Source organism: Larimichthys crocea, chromosome XIX (assembly GCF_000972845.2).
Source record: "Larimichthys crocea isolate SSNF chromosome XIX, L_crocea_2.0, whole genome shotgun sequence".
NCBI classification, from domain to species: Eukaryota; Metazoa; Chordata; class Actinopteri; family Sciaenidae; genus Larimichthys; species Larimichthys crocea.
In genome coordinates this window covers 13,355,402-13,376,212 of record NC_040029.1, presented here as the reverse complement: position 1 = coordinate 13,376,212, position 20,811 = coordinate 13,355,402, and the positions used below count along the sequence as shown (strand labels likewise).

The window sequence follows — 20,811 nt, the reverse complement described above, 5'->3', positions numbered from 1 at the left end:
GACTGTCCCGTCAGTGTTTTCCACAAGCGTCTCTGCTGCTTCATTCACCTCCACTGCTCTCGCCGACATTCACGCTGTGACTTACACGGGACTCACACAGTAGACGTAAGCGCCGCGGTTCAGCTGCGTCCTTTGCCCTGCGTCAACTCACACCAGGCGCTTGTTGCCGGCCGTATTCACGCGAGAATCCTGGATGTACGGGAGACCCTGCGATAAACTGTGTATAAAGAAAACAACAACAACAAACAGCTGACTTTGCTTCTCCGACGTGGAGGAGATTATAAAAAGCATCAGTTGTGTCATAAATGATTGTGTGTTGTTCCACTTCAACAATTCTCTCTTCGTTCATGTTGAGACTCTTTGATCGATCTTTGATCACCTGGTGCCACCGGTCATGACGTAACGTTGATGTGAAGTTTTGATAAGTTACATGAACTACTTATAGTGTTTTATTTTGAAAGGGGGTGGAAGTTTATTACGTTGATTCTGTGTTGGATTTCCTGTCTGGTGCGCAGTGCTCTGTTGAAATTTACGAGGTTTAGCAGCGGCTCGCGTCAACAATAGAAATGCTACGGAAAGCTTCTGGGACGCGCCCTGTGTGAGTGCTCTCATTGACTAGACTGACTTCTATTTGCTAAGGTGACCGCGGCGCAGCCGTTACGCAGCACGTACGCCTCCGGTGTGAGTTGGCCTTTAAGGCTGTCTCCTCCGAGTGGACGAACAGGTGTTGCTTCAGATTTCCCTTTTGGGAAAAAGTCTTACCGCAGACTGAGCAGCTGAAGGGTTTCTCCCCCGTGTGGACCGTCAGGTGCGTGCTCAGGTATGTCTTTCGTGCAAATCTTTTCCCGCAGACTGAGCAGCTGAAGGGTTTCTCCGCAGTGTGCATCCTCTCGTGTCGGGACAGGTTACTGCGGGAACTGAACCTGGCCCCGCACACGGAGCAGCTGAAGGGTTTCTCCCCAGTGTGGACTCTCATGTGAATCACGGCCGTTTCCCGCCGCTGAAACGTTTTCTGACAGACTGAGCAGCTGAAGGGTTTCTCTCCAGTGTGGATCCTCATGTGAGTCTTCATGATTTTGTTTCGGCTGAATCTTTTCCCGCACTCAGAGCAGCTGAACGGTTTCTCACCTGGATCACACCCACGATTACCTGACTGAGGTCCACTGCTCTTCTTCCAGTCATCACCGGCTTTTGTTTCCAGCTCAGAGGAGTGTGAAGTCTTATCGTGATGATCTGGATCTGAGTCTCTGTCTGGTTCTGGTCCTCCACAGTCCTCTCCATCAGCTTCTGGTTTCATGTCTTCAGTTTGTCTCTGATGAAGCTGTGAGGACTGAGGTTTCTCTTCATCATCTTCTTCATCATCTTCTTCACTCTTCACAGCGACAGGAAAGAACGTGAACTTGATATCAGCCTGGTCCAGGCCTTGAAGCTGCGCTCTGCTGGTCCAGAAGTCCTCCTGTTCTTCTTTAATATGTGAGGGTTCTGGTGGGTCGTCCTGGTCCGGACTGACAGGGTCATCTTCTTCTTTGGTCACCACCAGCTGCTGGACGTCTGTGGAGAAACATGAAGCACATTTTCTGTAAATTCAATAAATTAATCTGTTTTTATGTTTTCTGTGGATTTATTGTCAGAGCCAAAAATTTTCAACAGGTGACACCCTGTGACATCACAGAGTTATCCTGTGACATCACAGAGTTATCCTGTGACATCACGGAGCCACCCTGTGACATCACGGAGTCATCCTGTGACATCACGGAGTTATCCTGTGACATCACGGAGCCATCCTGTGACATCACAGAGTTATCCTGTGACATCACGGAGCCACCCTGTGACATCACGGAGCCATCCTGTGACATCACAGAGCCACCCCGTGACATCACAGAGTTATCCTGTGACATCACGGAGCCATCCTGTGACATCACGGAGCCATCCTGTGACATCACAGAGTCATCCTGTGACATCACAGAGCCACCCCGTGACATCACAGAGTTATCCTGTGACATCACGGAGCCACCCTGTGACATCACGGAGCCACCCCGTGACATCACAGAGTTATCGTGTGACATCACGGAGCCACCCTGTGACATCACGGAGCCATCCTGTGACATCACAGAGCCACCCCGTGACATCACGGAGCCATCCTGTGACATCACGGAGCCACTCCGTGACATCACAGAGCCATCCTGTGACATCACGGAGCCATCCTGTGACATCACGGAGTCACCCTGTACACACTGTACACTACACACAGTGTGTGTAAAAGTGTGTAGTGCACAGTGTGTACAGTGTGTAGTGCACAGTGTGTAGTGCACAGTGTGTAGTGCACAGTGTGTACAGTGTGTAGTGCACAGTGTGTACAGTGTGTAGTGTACAGTGTGTAGTGCACAGTGTGTAGTGCACAGTGTGTATCAGACCTGCAGTGTGAGTCTCGTGCGCTCTGATGGTCTTCTCGAACATTTCGCTGATCTCTGCAACTGCTGCGCTGAGCCGCTGACTGACGAAACACCTCAACATCTGGACCGGCTCACACATCCGGACCGACTCACACATCCGGACCGGCTCACACATCCGGACCGACTCACACATCCGGACCGACTCACACATCTGGACCGGCTCACACATCTGGACCGGCTCCATGCTCTGACCAACACTGTAGCACACCGGAACTGCTCGCGGCACCGCTTCCATGCTGATTTTCAAAATAAAAGCGTGTGTTCGTCACGCTCGAGACGCTTCAAACACTAAACCGGAAGACAAAAGAAACAACATCCGGTGTCAAACTTTAGCGTGTCAGCCACCGGAAGTATTTCAGATTTCAAAATAAAAGCGGAACTTTAACTGAATTGAAACAAGTATATGTTTATTAAAGTAGAATCAAATATAAATACATTAACTTACCGACTGTGGTGAAAATTGCTGCTGCTGGTGAAGAATGAAATAGAGACTTCTGCCGACAAGGTTTTTATTTTCTTTGCAAAGAAAAGGTCAGTTCAACATGCGAGCGGTCAAGATGAAGAAAGTCCCTGAACATGGGGACACCTGGATGTTTATACCTGAGGGGCGACTCCTTTCACATCCCTTTGTCTGCTCAAGGAGACGCCCGGGGCGGCCCCTATACCTGATTGGCCTCCTTTCACATCACTGTTTACAGAGACCAAAGGAGCTGGTGTCCTGAGTGAAGAAGGGGGAGGTTGTGCATCTCCAGGGGTTGAAACAAAGACATTAAACTTACTATTACAATTCCCCCTTTTGATTATTGATTAATCACAAACGGAAAAAAGGGAATAAAATAAGATAAAGTATATAGTCACAACTTGATTATCGGACACATTAATTCACATGGATTTTAAATGTATCGTCATGGCAGTTGTTTTGAAGAGGAAAGAAATAAAGGGGGAAGAGAGAGGGAGAAAAATAATAATAATAATAAAAAATCAAAACAAAGAAAATGAAAAATCAAAACAAAACAGAAAAACAAACAAACAATCAAAACAAAAAAACATTATTTACACACAGTTGGAGTAATGATGGGAATCAGAAATGTGAATTGAGGCTGGACCTTGATTGTCATTATTAACGTTTACATGAACATATGTAGCGGATTGGATGATCCTTTTGATGAGTACGTTAGACAGCCGTCTGCATCAGTGGATTTGACTTTAGAGATGGTGATCTTGGCTCCGTTGGAATTTGGAATTTTTGTTATTGTGATGCGGGGATCTCTGTTTGGAGCAAAGGTTTTATCAGTAGCGGCCACGGTCAAGTGCCAATCATGTGGGCCGCAGGGGTCCTTGCAGACATACTTGTCATATTTGGCATAATATGAGTGAATTTGACCTGATTGCCAAATTTCGGGGTAAACAGTACAGGTAAAGGCTGCATTTTGTCCTTCTGTCAGAGTGACGGTCTTAGCAGGTTTGTAGGTGTAGGCCTCTGTCAGCATTGTCCAGTGTGATAGGATCAGGATCAGGTGATGCATGGTGTAGTCTACTGGGAAAAAGGTTGCATTCTTAATTCTGACATCTAGTTGGTGGTTGTTGAATTCATGGAGTTATTCCTCATGTCGTGTCCTTGCGTTGTCCGTCCTCGCATTGCTCAGGTTGACAGCTGAATTCCTCTGTTGGTTCAGGGACCTTCCTGCAGTGGCTGGTGTGAACCCACGTTGCTCTCTCAGCGATCTTCACAGCAGTATGCGTTGTCAGGAGCACCTGGAATGGACCTCGCCAACGTTTGGAGAATTTCCTTCTAAATTCTTTCATCACCACTCAGTCGCCATGGCTGGAAGTCATGAAGTGAAGTGGAAGTTGGAAGGGCTGATTTCACCTGTTGGGAGATTTGAGAGAGAGTAGAAGATCCAATACCCCCCCCTTTTGACACATGGCCCTATCCATGTGTCAATTGGCAAAGTGAGGAAAGAAATGTTAGGGTAGGCAAGGTTTATTATCGGGTCTCCACCAGACTGCAGCATTGCTGTAAGAGAACTGGAAATAGAGACCAGAGTTGAAACAATCAAAGGATCAAGAGTGGAGGGTTTGGAGTGCAGCTCTTTTTGCATTTCCTAGACAGACAGAATCTGAGTTGTTAGTTTGAATAGTGAGAGGGGAGTGAACCTGGGACAAGAGTTTCATGATTAGTGACAACAACAAATCCAACTCGCGGGAAAGAGATCCATGTACAAAAAACAACCAAATCAGGGTTAGTTAATGGAGTTTCTTGTAGATCCAGGCTCAGACCTGTTGGAGGATAGCAACACAGTTATGTTCTTGTCCATCGTCTGGTGTGGGAAACAGAGTGACAGGGTAGAAAACATTGCATAACAAAGGTGTGCACACTGGAGAGTCATCACAGGGAATAATTACTCCTGCTGCTTTAAGAGACTCAAAGACTGGTGTTATGCCATTGATAACTCCTTGTTTTAAGTGAATATTGAGTCTTGCAAGGTCTAAAGTCTGATTTTGGAGTAATGACAACAGGTTTATAGTGTTTGATGAGGCCAACATCATACTTACTAACAGCCCACAGTGTCTTAGGGACTTCCTGTAGGGCTGTAATAGCTGTAGCCTGTTCTTCAACAAACAAAAAGAAAAAGACAGACAAATCAACAAACCAAACATTTAGAAGCACTTTTAGGTACCAGCTGGATTGTTCTTCTTTGTGCACATCAGATGGTAAACTCCTAGAGCAGCACTGCAGTGTAGGTGAAAAAAATAAAAATGAAAATTGATCGATCAGATGTTTCTTGCCAATCGGCTGCACGCATGATTTTTTTTTTTTCGAGGGCCCAAATCTTTCTAATTATCTGGTGTGTGTTTTGTGGGACTGAATGTTCTATGGTGTACACATTGAGCTGGTGTGAGAGAGACTGATATAGAACATTTATGTTGTGTCCAATAAATGTGCGTCAGTGTGAGTTTATCAAATCTCTCTCTCAACCAACCTTCCTCATATGGCCCATCAGGTCTTGGTGACACCTGAGAGGTACAATGCACATCCTCTGATGTCGTGAAATCGACTGCAGCTGTTGAAACTGTTTTTCTAGCTAAAGTAAGGAGCTCAGATGCAGTTGATGGCTGTACTTTCCATTGATATGTATATTGTAGGTCTTGGGTGCGGTAAACAAAGGAGTGTGAAAAAGTTTGGCTCCAGATCCGGTAGTCTGTGAACTTTGACACCTTCTGGGGTTGAGATCAGACAAAGGCCTAATTTGCACATCAAGTCTCTGCCCATCAGGTTGATGGGACAGACTTTTGGAGCAAAGATGCATGTTTGAAGCTTGTATCTGGTCCATCCGCACATTTGAGTGAGATAATATTGTTCTCTCTAATTGTTTGACCTGATGAACCAACAGAGTACACGTAATCTCCAATCATTTGTGGTTTTATATTTAGCTCTAAAGCTTCTATCACAGAGTTTGTGGCTCATAAGTCAACTAAGAATGTGACATTCTGTTCTTCAGTGGTCAATGTATGTTGTGGAAACTTCTTATAATGATCAGATGTGTACTGAACATATGTTTGAGCAGCTGCATGTCTGTTTTCTGAGTTCTCTATAGGTTGAGTATTAATCTGTTCAGTATGTGTGTGTGTGGATGTGGTGCAGTACCTTCTTCGGATTTCACAAGTTGGTTTGGCTTATCAGCAGGAGTCCATCCCTCTCCGACAACCCTTAACCATTCAGTCCAACTTCTCCACCTGACTCGGTTCATTATTTTTGGGACAGTCACGTTTCCAATGTCCATGTTGACCACAGAGGAAACAAGCATCATGTGGAGTTTTTCTTTTGAACTTTTGTCGACCGCGTCCTTTTCCTCTCTGTCCATGATTTTTCTGTCCATGTTCTCGGATTGTGTCATGGGCATGTGTGGCGTGTGTGAAGTTCTGACAGGCGTGCATCGTTCCATCCAATGCAGGAACCTTTAACAGCTGATGTCCATGGGCTGGAAGCCAATGTTGCACCTTCTGGTCCAGATACTTCAACCATGGGCATGTTGAAGGCTGCATCTTGATTTGATGTGCTACTGGAGAAGGGGGTTTGGTTGTAGGATCCTGTGGTTGAACTGACACATCAAAGGCACAATGAGCTGCTCCTGAACTTGTTTGTTGTGGCATGGTGGAGTCTGTTTCCTTTCTTTTGCTGGGTGTTGCATTGTTGTTTGGTGGTGGAGCTGAAGGATGAAATGGAGGACTGCCATCAAGGTCTGGATCCAGCTTCAAAGCCACCAACTGTGGAAACAAAGAAGAAATCTGCGAGTCTGGTGTTCTCTGTGTGTGTGAAATCTGCATTTCATTTGTTTTTTCGCATGTAAAAAGTTGTTTTCCTATTTCGTGTCTCCACCTCCCCCTTCCACATTTGAAAACATTCTCTTTGACCTTTTGCATTTTCAAATTTTCTTACAGAAACCTTAATTTTCCACTCTGGTTTTTTTTGTTCCCTTTCTTTCAGTTTTTCTTTTTTTTTTAAATTGAAAATTGGGTAGCATCAGCTTCTTTGGGACTCCAGCTTCACAGACCTCCAACAACACACAGCAACAGGAATAAGGTTTTTAAAGGGCCCATAGCTTTTATTTGGATTCTCAGCCTGGTCTGTTCTTGGTCTGTGGAAGTTTTTCCCTTCACACGGGTCAATCCAAACTCAGCTGTCCACACATTTAAATATTCTTTAACTTAAATTACACGACTCAGGTTCTTTATTCATCCTGCCACAACCTATCTGTCTGTTAACCTGTCTGTCTGTCTGTTAACCTGTCTGTATGTCTGTTAACCTGTCTGTATGTTAACCTGTCTGTCTGTATCTGTCTGTCTGTTAACCTGTCTGTCTGAATCTGTCTGTATGTTAACCTGTCTGTCTGTTAACCTGTCTGTCTGAATCTGTCTGTATGTTAACCTTTCTGTCTGTATGTTAACGTGTCTGTCTGTTAACCTGTCTGTCTGTTAACCTGTCTGTATGTTAATCTGTCTGTCTGTCTGTCTGTCTGTCTGTATCTGTCTGTATGTTAACCTGTCTGTCTGTATCTGTCTGTTAACCTGTCTGTCTGTATCTGTCTGTTAACCTGTCTGTCTGTTAACCTGTCTGTCTGTATCTGTCTGTCTGTTAACCTGTCTGTCTGTATCTGTCTGTATGTTAACCTGTCTGTCTGTCTGTCTGTATCTGTCTGTATGTTAACCTTTCTGTCTGTATGTTAACGTGTCTGTCTGTTAACCTGTCTGTCTGTTAACCTGTCTGTATGTTAACCTGTCTGTCTGTCTGTCTGTCTGTCTGTATCTGTCTGTATGTTAACCTGTCTGTCTGTATCTGTCTGTTAACCTGTCTGTCTGTTAACCTGTCTGTCTGTATCTGTCTGTTAACCTGTCTGTCTGTTAACCTGTCTGTCTGTATCTGTCTGTCTCTGTCTGTCTGTTAACCTGTCTGTCTGTATCTGTCTGTCTGTATCTGTCTGTCTGTTAACATGTCTGTCTGTTAACCTGTCTGTCTGTCTGTTAACCTGTCTGTCTGTCTGTTAACCTGTCTGTCTGTTAACCTGTCTGTCTGTCTGTTAACCTGTCTGTCTGTCTGTCTGGTAACGTGTCTGTCTGTTAACCTGTCTGTCTGTGAACGTGTCTGTCTGTATCTGTCTGTTAACCTGTCTGTCTGTATCTGTCTGTCTGTATCGGTCTGTCTGTTATCGTGTCTGTCTGTATCTGTCTGTCTGTCTGTTAACCTGTCTGTCTGTTAACCTGTCTGTCTGTTAACCTCTCTGTCTGTATGTTAACCTGTCTGTATCTGTCTGTCTGTTAACCTGTCTGTTAACCTGTCTGTCTGTATCTGTCTGTCGGTTAACATGTCTGTCTGTATCTGTCTGTCTGTTAACATGTCTGTCTGTTAACCTGTCTGTCTGTCTGTTAACGTGTCTGTCTGTCTGTCTGTCTGTCTGTTAACCTGTCTGCCTGTCTGTTAACCTGTCTGTCTGTCTGTTAATCTATCTGTCTGTCTGTTAACCTGTCTGTTAACCTGTCTGTCTGTCTGTTAACCTGTCTGTCTGTCTGTTAACCTGTCTGTCTGTCTGTTAACCTGTCTGTCTGGTAATGTGTCTGTCTGTGAACGTGTCTGTCTGTGAACGTGTCTGTCTGTATCTGTCTGTTAACCTGTCTGTCTGTATCTGTCTGTCTGTTAACATGTCTGTCTGTTAACCTATCTGTCTGTCTGTTAACCTGTCTGTATCTGTGTGTCTGTTAACATGTCTGTTTGTTAACCTGTCTGTCTGTTAACCTGTCTGTCTGTCTGTTAACGTGTCTGTCTGTCTGTCTGTCTGTCTGTTAACCTGTCTGCCTGTCTGTTAACCTGTCTGTCTGTCTGTTAACCTATCTGTCTGTCTGTTAACCTGTCTGTCTGTATCTGTCTGTCTCTGTCTGTCAGGAAGCATCAGACCCTGGAGCTTCAGTCAGCTGATCAATGAACAGCCACAGAACTTCTTTCAGCTTCTTTTATTTCTTCTTCACTGATCATCATCATCATCATCATCATCATCATCATCATGTTTGTTTCTTCTTCACTGATCATCATCATCATCATCATCATCATGTTTGTTTCTTCTTCACTGATCATCATCATCATCATCATCATCATCATCATGTTTGTTTCTTCTTCACTGATCATCATCATCATCATCATCATGTTTGTTTCTTCTTCACTGATCATCATCATCATCATCATCATCATGTTTGTTTCTTCTTCACTGATCATCATCATCATCATCATCATCATCATCATGTTTGTTTCTTCTTCACTGATCATCATCATCATCATGTTTGTTTCTTCTTCACTGATCATCATCATCATCATCATCATGTTTGTCTCTACAGACCCATGAACCGTCGTCACCGTGACGTCATCACGAATATTTACAGGTCGAGGTGAACTCGGTCTGATTTTAAAGTTTGAATCCATCATGAAAGAAGGTTTCTGACAGGAAGTCGATGATTCTTAATGTTCTCATGACTTTTAATGATTTATTATAAAAGACGTCCAGCTGTTGAATGAGCTTCACTTCTAAAGACATGAACTGCTGACGAGGACTCCAGGTACACCTGCCTGAGCTGTCAGTCACGTCTCCGTCACTTTGAGGTTTCATGCTGAAATATAAAAACAAACGCTCACGTTACTTCATGTGCGGTCGGCTTCATGTGCTCGCACTGCTCTGTGCAGCACACTTGTGTTTCTTCAGAATATGAAGCTGAGTGAATCTCCTGTCGCATGCTGAGCAGCTGAACGGTTTCTCTCCGGTGTGGATTCTCGTGTGCCGCGTCAGATTTCCTTTTTCTCGAAACGCCTTCCCGCACACTGAGCAGCTGAACGGTTTCTCTCCGGTGTGGACGCTCATGTGTCGCGTCAGAGTTCCCCGATCTCGAAACGCTTTATTACAAACCGAGCAGCTGAACGGTTTCTTCCCCGTGTGGACGCTCAGGTGTTGGGTCAGGTGTTCCCGCCGTGCGAACGTTTTCCCGCACTCGGAGCAGCTGAAGGGTTTCTCTCCGGTGTGGATTCTCATGTGTTCGGACAGTTTCCCGCCAACGCTGAAGCTGGCTTTACACACTGAGCAGCTGAACGGTTTCTCCCCCGTGTGGACTCTCATGTGTGACGTCAGCGTCGAGCTTCGAGCAAACTTCCTGTCACAGAAAGGGCAGCTGAAGGGTTTCTCTCCCGTGTGGATCCTCATGTGCGTCACCACGTTTCCTCTCTGCTGGAACGTTTTCTTACAGAACGAGCAGCTGAAATGTTTTCCCTCCGAGTGAAGCTTCATGTGAGCCGTGTACGACTCCTCTCTCGAGTATCTTTTACCACAAACTGAGCATTTGAAGGGTTTCTCTCCCATTTGGACCAACTCGTGTTTCTGCAGATGTCCGTCGTGTTCAAAGCGTCTAGATGTTTTTACAGTGTTACAGTCCAGATCTCCTCCAGGTTCTTCATTGTTCTGAGGAGAGTTCAAACCTGATGGAGGTTCTCTGGTGTCCTCCCAATCCCAGCTGTCGTCACTCTCAGGTTCAGAGCTGTGCGACGTCTTAACATCTATGTCTGGTTGTAAATGTAGATCTGAGTCTCTGTCTGGTTCTGGTCCTCCACAGTCCTCTTCATCAGCTCCTGGTTTCATGTCTTCAGTTTGTCTCTGATGAAGCTGTGAGGACTGAGGTTTCTCTTCATCTTCTTCTTCTTCATCTTCTTCACTCTTCACAGCGACAGGAAAGAACGTGAACTTGATATCAGCCTGGTCCAGGCCTTGAAGCTGCTCTCTGCTGGTCCAGAAGTCCTCCTGTTCTTCTTTAATGTGGAGCAGCTTTGGTGGGTCGTCCTGGTCCAGACTGACGGGGTCATCTTCTTCTTTGGTCACCACCAGCTGCTGGACGTCTGTGGAGAAACATGAAGCACGGACACGTTTTAGAAAATGAACTTTCCTGTGAACATGGAAACTGTTGACGCTGGACTCTGAGAGGAAACTGGACTAATGACAAACGAGGAACAGGAGAACAGACAAAACAGCTGAACAGGAGAACAGACAATACAGGGAGACAGGAGACAGACAAAAACAGGAGACCAGGAGACAGGTCAAACAGGAGACAGACACGACAGCTGACAGGAGACAGACAAACAGGAGACAGGAGACAGACAAACGAGACAAACAGAAAGAGACAGGAGACAGACAGAAAACAGGAACAGGAGACAGACAAACAGCTGAGACAGGAGACAGACAAACAGGTGACAGGACGACGAGACAAAAACAGCTGACAGGAGACACAGACAAACAGCTGACAGGGAGACAGGAGACAGACAAACAGGAGACAGGAGACAGACAAACAGGCTGACAGGAGACAGAACAAACAAGGACAGTGCGACAGGAGACAGGACAAGACAAACAGGAAGGACAGTGAGGAACAGCAAACAGGAGGACAGGAGACAGTCAAACAGGAGGGAGCAGACAGAGGAGACAGACAAAACAGAGGAGAAACAAACAGGGAGAACAGACAAACAGGAGACAGGAGACAGGTACACAAGACAGGAGTACAGGAGAACAGGAGACAGAAGCTGACAGGAAGACAGACAAACAGGGGAGACAGGGAGACAGGACAACAGAGACAGGAGACAGACAAAAAGACAGGAGACAGAAAACAGGAGACAGACAGACAGCTGACAGGAGACAACAAACAGGAGACACAGGAGACAGGACAAGACAAAACAGGACAGGGAGACAGACAAACAGGAGACAGGAGACAGTAAACAGAAGAGAAGACAGGAGACAGCAAACCACGGAAGACAGGGAGACAGCAACAAACAGGCGAAACAGGAGACAGGACCAAACAGGAGACAGGAGACGGAGAACAGCACAAACAGGGGAAAGGACAGGAGAACAAGACAGACCAACAGGGGAGGACAGGAGACAGTCAAACAGGAGAACAGGAGACAGAACAGGGAGCTGACAGGAGGCCAGACAAAAACCGAGGAACAGCAACAAGACACACAACAGGAGACAGGAGACAGTCAAACAGGGACAGGAACAAGGAGACAGACAAACAGTGAACAGGAGACAGAAAACAGCTGACAGGAGACAGAAAACAGGAAGACAGGAGACAGGAGACAGGCAAACAGAGGACAGGAGGACAAGACAAACAGGAGAAACAGGGGAGACAGTACAAAAAACAGGACTGACAGGAGACAGACAGACGGAGGGGGCTGACAGGAGGACAGAACAAGACAGGAGACGAGACAGGAGACAGTACACAGACAGGGAGACAGGAGACAGTCACAAACAGGCTGGCAGGAGACAGGACAAAACCGGAGGACAGGGTGAGAGACAACAGAGACAGGGGGACAGCAGGAGGACAGACAAACAGCGGAAAGGGAGCACAGACAAAACAGGAGACAGAGACACAGACAGGGACAGCTGAACAGGAGGAAGGAGACAGAACCAAACAAAGCTGACAGGAGCAACAGGACACAAGAAAGAAACACGGCTGACAAGGAGACAGGACAAACAGCTGAAACAGGAGGACAGACAAACAGCTACGGGGGGGAGGAACCAGCCACAAACAGCTGACGGGAGACAGAGAGACAAGGACAGAACAAAACAGTGACAGAGGACCACAACGCTGACAGGAGACAGACAAAACAGCTGGACAGAGGAATGACAGGAGGAACAGAGAGACAGGCGACAGACGACAAAAACAGGCTGACAGGGGACACAGGAGGACAAGGAGACACAGGAGACAGTCAAACACGGGGCTGACAGGGAGAACGAACAGACAGACAAGACAGAGAGACCAGGACAGGACAGGGACAGACAGGACAGGACAGGCAGGGGGGACAAGACAGGGGACAGGGAGACCGTCTCCCTTCCTGGACTTTCTGAGACCATTTGGACAGTTGAACACAAATGACGTCCAGGCAGGATTACTTTCCGGTTAGCAGGCTGAGCTAACTTCCGTCGTAGCTTGTAGCTCATGTTGAGACAAAGCGATCAGCTGTTCCTACGGTCACAAAGTCTCTTTGTCTCTATCTGTGTCTTGCGGGGGAAACTTTCCGAAAGTTTCTCTTCCTCAGTGTGTCCTCACGTGCAGGCTCTGCTGCTTCACTCCCATTGGGGACCTGACCGGGACCGCTCGAGAACAAGGAACACGTTAGCAGTTAGCCACAGGAAGCACACGCACTTCCGGTGACGCTTCTTCGCTGGATTTCAAAATAAAAGCGGTCACCACGTTAATAAATAAACCGATATAAAAACATTCAGAATCTTTAGTTAATAAAATAAAACTAAATGAAATAATAAAGTTAAAAATTCACAGTTGTAACTGACAGGTCTGTGATTACATGACAGTCGTTGCTTAACCATGACCAGGTTTGGATTGACCATGACAGTCTGTTGTAATGACATGACAGGTCTGTGATATTAACATGACAGGTCTGTGATTGAACATGACAGGTCTGTGATTCGGGCGAATGGACAGGTCTGTGTATGAACATGACAGGTCTGTGATTTGACATGACAGGTCTGTGATTGACCATGACAGGTCTTGTGATTGACATGACAGGTCTGTGATTGACATGGACAGGTCTGTGATTGACAGGACAGGTTCTGTGATTAAACATTGAAACAGGTCTGTGATTGACATGACAGGTCTGGTGATGAAATGACAGGTCTGTGATTAAACATGACAGGTCTGTGATTAACATGAACAGGTCTGTGATTAACATGACAGGTCTGTGATTGGAAATGACAGGTCTGTGATTGAACTGACAGGTCTGTGGATTACAACATGACAGGTTTCTGTGATCTGATGACAGGTTGTGATGAACATGACAGGTCTGTGATTTACATGACAGGTCTGTGTATTACATGACAGGTCTGTGATCAAAATGACAGGTCTGTGATTGACATCTGTGTTAAACAGGTCTGTGATTAACATGACAGGTCTGTGATTGACATGGACAGGTCTGTGTGATTGACATTGACAGGTCTGTGATGTAACATGACAGGGTCTGTGAATTTGACATGACAGGTCTTGTGATTTTAAACATTGACAGGTCTGTGATTGACATGACAGGTCGTGATTAACATGACAGGTCTGTGATTCAACATGGACACAGGTCTTGTGATTAACATGACAGGTCTTGTTCGACATGACAGGTCTGTGATTAGACATGCAGGTCTGTTGATTAGACACTGACAGGTCTGTGATTAAACGTCGTGATAACAGGTCTGTGCATTAACATGGACAGGTCTGTGATTAACATTGACAGGGTCTGTGATTGATACATGACAGGTCGTGATTGGACTCCAGGTCTGTGATTGACATGGACAGGTCGTGTTTGATTGACATGACAGGTCTGTGATTAACATGGACAGGTCTGTGATTGACAGACCAGGTCTGGATTAAACATGAGTTCTGTGGATAATACATGACAAGGTCTGTGATCAACATGACAGGTCTGTGATCAAAAACATGACAGGTTTTGTTCTGTGTGATTAACATGACAGGGTCTGTGATCGACATTGGACAGGTCTGTGATTAAACATGACAGGTTCTTGTGATCACATGAACAGGTTCTGTGACTTGGGCACATGGACATGGTCTGTGATTAACATGGGACAGGTCTGTGATTGACATGACAGGTCTGGTGATTCGGGGACCATGACACGTCTTGTGATTAACATGTGACAGGGTCTGTGATTGACATGGACAGGGTCTGTGATTAACATGGACAGGTCTGTGATAAACATGACAGGTCTGTGATGAACATGACAGGTCTGTGATTAACATGACAGGTCTGTGATTAACATTGACAGGTCTGTGATTTAACATGACAGGTCTGTGATTGACATGACAGGTCTGTGATGATTGACTGCTCAGATCAGCTGGTTTGGCCTGTTTCCTCATCATCATCTTCATCATGAACTCACAGTTTGTCTAAAACTGCGTCTGTATTTTTTAGGTAGAAGAGTCGAGGTTCAGATTGAACTAAGATTCATTGACAAACACCAGTAAAATATGTTTCCTGTCTGAATCACAAACATTTATCTTCAATCAGCAACGTTAACGTCACGTTACACGCTCAGTCCTCCATACAGACTCCTCTGAACTGTCCCCCAGAAAAACACCTCAGTCTGGGGCAAGAGAGAGCCCGGCAGTCCCTCGTTTCACTGATGGGTGATGATATATATAAACTTACGTGGACGACGAACAAAACATTGTTTGATGAATCGATGACGATGCCACTTTAAAACAGGGTCCTTTGATACTCAACCATTTTCTGTCAGACTCGTATATTCACACATCATCATTACAGTGATGAACATACACTTAGCTTCAGACCGGCTCTTTATTATTATTTTCTCTTTTCTATACTCTTATTTACAGCTAAATTCAACATCAGGACTTCCTCTCTGCACACAACATTTTTTTCTCCCCTCTCCTTTTTTTCTTCCTTCTTCTCTTTTCCTTTCCTCCAACCCATTTTTCTTCTTCCCCCCACCCCACCATTCTCCCATCCCACCTTTTTTCTTTTTCATTTTCTTTCTTCTTCTTTAATTCTTCTCCCCCTTCCCCCTCTTTTTTTTGAACGGTTTCTCCACCCGTGTGGACTTCAGTGTGACGTCGCGTCGAGCTTCGAGCAAACTTCGTCACAGAAAGGTGCCAGCTGAAGGGTTTCTCTCCCGTGTGGATCCTCATGTGCGTCACCACGTTCCTCTCTGCTGGACGTTTCTTACAGAACGAGCAGCTGAAAATTGTTTCCCTCCGAGGAAGCTTCATGTGGCCGTGTACGATCTCTCTCTCGGTATCTTTTACCACAAACCTGAAAATTTTGAAGGGTTTCTCTCCCCATTTGCCAACCGTCTGTTCTCAGATGTCCTCGTGTTCAAAGCGTTCTAGATGTTTTTACCGTGTTACAGTTCCAGAATCTCTTTTTCCAGGTTCTCATTGTTCTGGCGAGTTCAAACCTGATGGAGGTTCTCATGGTGCCTCCCAATCCCATCTGTCGTCACTTCAGGTCAGAGATGTGCGACGTTTAACACTATGGTTTGCGTTGTAAATGTAGATCTGGAGTCCTGTCTGTGTTTGGTCCCTCCACAGTCCTTCTCCTCAGGCTTCTGTGTTTCCATGTCTTCAGTTGTCTTGATGAACGCTGTGAGGCATGGGTTTCTCTTCCCTTCTCTTCTTCTTCTTCTTCACTCTTCCACCGCGACAGCGAGAAGAACGTGACTGATTATCCTTGGTCCAGGCCTTTGAAGCTCTCTCTGTGGTCCAGAAGGTCCTCTGTTTTCTTTAATGTGGAGCAGCTTTGGTGTTCTGTCCTGGTCCAGGACTGACAGGGATCATATTCTTTTTGGTCACCACCAGCTGCTGGACGTTGTGGAGAAAATGAAGCCACGGACCACATTTAGAAATAACTTTCCTGTGAACATGGAAACTGTTGACGCTGGACTCTGAGAGCATACTGATAATGACAAACAGGAGACAGGAGACAGGACAAAAGCTGACAGAGACAGGGCAAAACAGGAGAAGGCGACAGACAAACGGAACAGGAGACCGTCAACAGGAGGGGAAGACAGACAGTGGAAGGAGACAGACAAACAAGAGGACAGGAGAACATACAAAAAACAGGAAGACAGAGACAGGACAACAGGAGACAGGGTAAACAGTACAGAGACAGGGAGACAGACAAACAGGCTGCAGGGAGACAGACAAACAGGAGCAGGGACAGACAAAACAGGGCTGACCAGGAGACAGCACACAGAGGAGGACGAGCAGCAAGCCTGACAGAGCACAGAGAAACAGCTGACGAGGGAGTAGACAGACAAAGAAACAGGAGACTAAGAGGACAGGGCGCACCGCTGAAGGAGACAGGACCAAACACAGAGAACAGGAGACAGTCAAACAGGAGCAGGAGACAGTCAACAGTGCAGACACGCAAACAGACTGACAGAGACAGACAAACGGAAGAGAGTCACAGGAGACCAGACAGAAGCTGCAGGAGCAGAACAAGGGGCAGGAAGACAGATCAAACAGAGACAGGGACAGCAACAGAGACAAAACAAGCTGAACAGGGAGACAGAGCAAACAGGAGACCAGGAGACAGGACAAAACAGCTGACAGGAGAGAGACAAACAGAGACAGGAGGGACAGTCAACAGAAGACAGGAGACGTCAAACAGGAGACAGGAGACAGTCAAACAGACTGACGAGACAGACAAAACAGGAGACAGGAGACAGGACGACAGACAAACAGGGCAGGAGACAGACAAACAGGAGACAGGGACAGTCAACAGGAAGACAGCCATGACAGCTTAGACAACCGGAGACGACAAAAACAGGGAGGACAGGAGACAACAGGAGACAGGAGGACAGTAACGAGAACAGAGAAGACCAACGGGACAGGAGACAGTCAAACAGCTGACAGAGAATACAAAACAGAGCAGGAGACAGGAGACAGGACAAACAGGAGGACAGGAGCCCAGACAAACAGAGTGGCAGGAGACAGTCAAACAGGCGGAAGGAGACAGGAGACAGACAGACAGCTGGGAGACACAGAAGGAGAAGTCAGGAGCAAGACAGGAAAGTACAGGAGCACAGTACAAACAGGGGGGGAGACAGGAGATCAAAACAGCTGGCAGGAGGGAGACAGACAAACGCGACAGGAAAGACAAACAGGACAGGAGACAGCCAGAACAGCTGACCGGAGACGGACAAACGGAAGGCTGACAGGCGCAGGCAAGGACAGACAACGGTAGCCAGACCACAGGAGACGAGACAAAACAGCTGGGGACAAATCACTAGGGAGACAGAAAAACAGCTGCGCGGGGAGAGGCATCGGGGACAGAACAAACAGATGACAGGAGACAGAGAGACAGCTGGACAGGAGCGCACACAAGAGACAGAAACAGCTGACAGGAGACAGAGCCACCGCGACAGACGAGAGACGAGACCAAAAAAGCTGACAGAGACAGACAGAGACAGGGACAGGAGGACGGAGACAGTACAAGACAGCGACAGGACAGAAGACAGACCGACGAGCGAGACAGACGGACAGGACAGACAGACAGACAGGCGAACGACAGACAGAGACCAGTTCCACCTTCCTGTACCTTTCTGAGACTTTGGACAGGTTGGACACAAACTGACGTCCAGCAGGTACTTCGGTTACAGGCTGAGCTAACTTCCGTCGCTTGTAGCTCATGTTGAGACAAAAGCGATCAGCTGTTCCTAGTACCAAAGTCTCTTTGTCTCTATCTGTGTCTGCGCGGGGAAATTTCCCGAAAGTTCTCTCTCCTCAGGGTGTGCCTCCCTCATGGCAGGCTTGCTGCTTCAACTCCCTTGGACCTGACGGCGACCGCTCGAGACACGGACACCGTTAGCTGTTAGCACACGAAGACCACGCACTTCCGGTGACGCTTCTTCGCTGGATTCAAAATAAAAGCGGTACCGTTAATAAATAAATGAATATAAAAACATTCAGATCTTTAGTTTAAATAAATACATAAGATAAATAAAAGTACACTGCAAGGTCTGTGCCTACTCAGGTCTTGTGATTAACAGACAGGTACTGTGATTGAACAGGCCCTGTGACCGGTCTGTGATTGACATGACAGGTCGTGCCTGGTTGAACTGACATGGTGGATTGCGATTGACCGCGGTCTGTGATAAGACATGACAGGTCTGTTGCCTGAGTCTGTGATCACTGACAGGCGGTACCTGACGTCTGATTGACTGACAGGTCTGTATCGACATGACAGGTCTGTGATTGACAGAAGCGTATGAGATTGACAGTCGATTGCTGACGGCTTTGATTGACATGACAGGTCTGTGATTACATTGACAGTTGTGATTGACATGACAGGTCTGATGCATGACAGGGTTAACATGACAGGTCTGTGTGTGATCTACGTGTGATTCATGACCAGGTCTGTGATTGACAGACAGGTCTGTGATTGACCACGGTTTGAATGGACAGGGTCTGTGATTAACATGACCGGTCTGTGATTGACATGACAGGTCTTGGATTAACATGACAGGTGCTGTGATGACAGGACAGGTCTGTGATAAAACTGGACAGGTCTGTGATTATGAAGCTTGATTACCATGACAGGTCTTGTGATGCAACATGACAGGTCTTGGATTGACATGACAGGTCTGTGATTTGACATGACGGTCTGTGATTAACATGACAGCGTCTGTGATTAATCATGAGCGGTCTGTGATTACATGACAGCGTGCCTCTTGATAAACATGACAGGTCTGTTGATTCTGACTGCTTGCTCAGGTCTGTGATCAACAGACAGGTATGTGTTAACATGACAGGTCTGGATCGACATGACAGGTCTGTGATTGACTGACAGGTCTGTGATTGGAACATGACAGGTCTTGCGATTAACATGACAGGTCGTGGATTAACATGACAGGTCTGTGATTAACATGACAGGGCCTGTGATTGACCTGGACCAGGTCTGTGATTGACATGACCGGTCTGTGATTGACATGACAGGTCTGTGATTACTCATGACAGGTCTGTGATTAACATGACAGGTCTTGATCTGCATCATGTGTAAACCGAGGTCTGTGATTACAATGAAGGTCTGTGCATCACCTGACAGGTTGTGTAACTCGTGATCAACATGGACAGGTCTGTGATTAACATACAGTCTGTGATGACAGACAGTGGTAACACTAGGTGCTGATTTCGACTGAAAGTTATGACATGACAGGCTGTGATTCGAACCTGACAGGTCTGTGATTGCACTCCACTGGATCGGACCTGATACTGCACAGGTCTGTGACATTACAGACAGGTCGTGATCTGACCATGGACAGGTCTGTGATTAAATGACAGGTCTGTGCTTGAACATGGCAAGGTCTGTGATTAACATGACAGGCTTGACTCGGTGTGATGATAACAGTCGGATGCTCAGGTCTGTGTGATTACATTGACAGGCTGTGATCTAACATGAAGGTCTGTTGATTGAATGACAGGTCGTGATTGACCTGCTCAGATCAGCTGGTTTGGCTGTTTCCTCACTCATCATCTTCATCATGAAATCACAGTTGTCAAAACTGCGTCTGTATTTTTGCTTCGGGAAGGATCGAGGTGCAGAGGGAACTGAAGTATTCATGACAAACAAGTTAAACTTGTGTCCTTCTTGTCTGAATCAACAAACATTTAAGCTTCTATTCAGCATACGTTAACGCATGACACGCCTCAGTCCTCCTTCATACAGATCGTCATTGAACTGTCCCCTGAAAACCGCCTCTTAGTCTGGGCAGAGAGAGCCCTGGCAGTCCTCTCTGTGACGGCAGGGATTTTTTCTCCCCCTCTCCCCCTCTTCCCTTTCCTTCTCCCCTCCCTTTTTCCCCCTCCTTTCTCTTTCCTTTTTTTTTCAGGCGTGAGAGAGAATAGATCGTGACTTCTGTGGACGTACGCATAACCCATTAACCATGGTTTGATTGAATCCTTTGCGACCGCACGACTGCCCCACCTGCCCTCTCAAATCCATTCTTTTACCATGTTTGCGGTCCTATGAGTTTCCCCTTTTCCCTTTCTAAACCCATTTTTTCTTACCCCTGCCGTCATGCTGATCTCTGTTCCTAGATACTTTGTATACACTATCCTATCCATTACAGCTGTTTTTCTCCTTCATGACACAATTCACACACTTTTAGCTCTCTTCTAGACCCGGCGTCCTTACCTTTATTTTTCTATCCCTCTATGACTCGCCCCCTTTTACCCCCCCGCGCCTCCTAGCTGATTAGTGACCAGCTGAATGCTTCAACAGCAGGACTTCCTCTCTGCCACACAC

General features: G+C 46.4%; 1 protein-coding gene across 1 annotated transcript in view; it reads right to left on the bottom strand.

Moving 5' to 3' along the window:
• Positions 1-612: 612 nt before the first annotated feature.
• LOC113748353 (zinc finger protein 665-like) overlaps positions 613-20,811 on the bottom strand; it is a 24,184-nt gene continuing 3,985 nt past the window's right edge. Inside the window, exons 2-4 of the mRNA XM_027291837.1 lie at positions 9,662-10,878; positions 2,415-2,715; positions 613-1,551 (exon numbers count right to left, since the gene is read on the bottom strand). Coding sequence (XP_027147638.1) covers positions 635-1,551; positions 2,415-2,715; positions 9,662-10,878 — 2,435 coding nt within the window. The 3' untranslated portion in view covers positions 613-634. The remainder of the gene's footprint in view (positions 1,552-2,414; positions 2,716-9,661; positions 10,879-20,811) is intronic.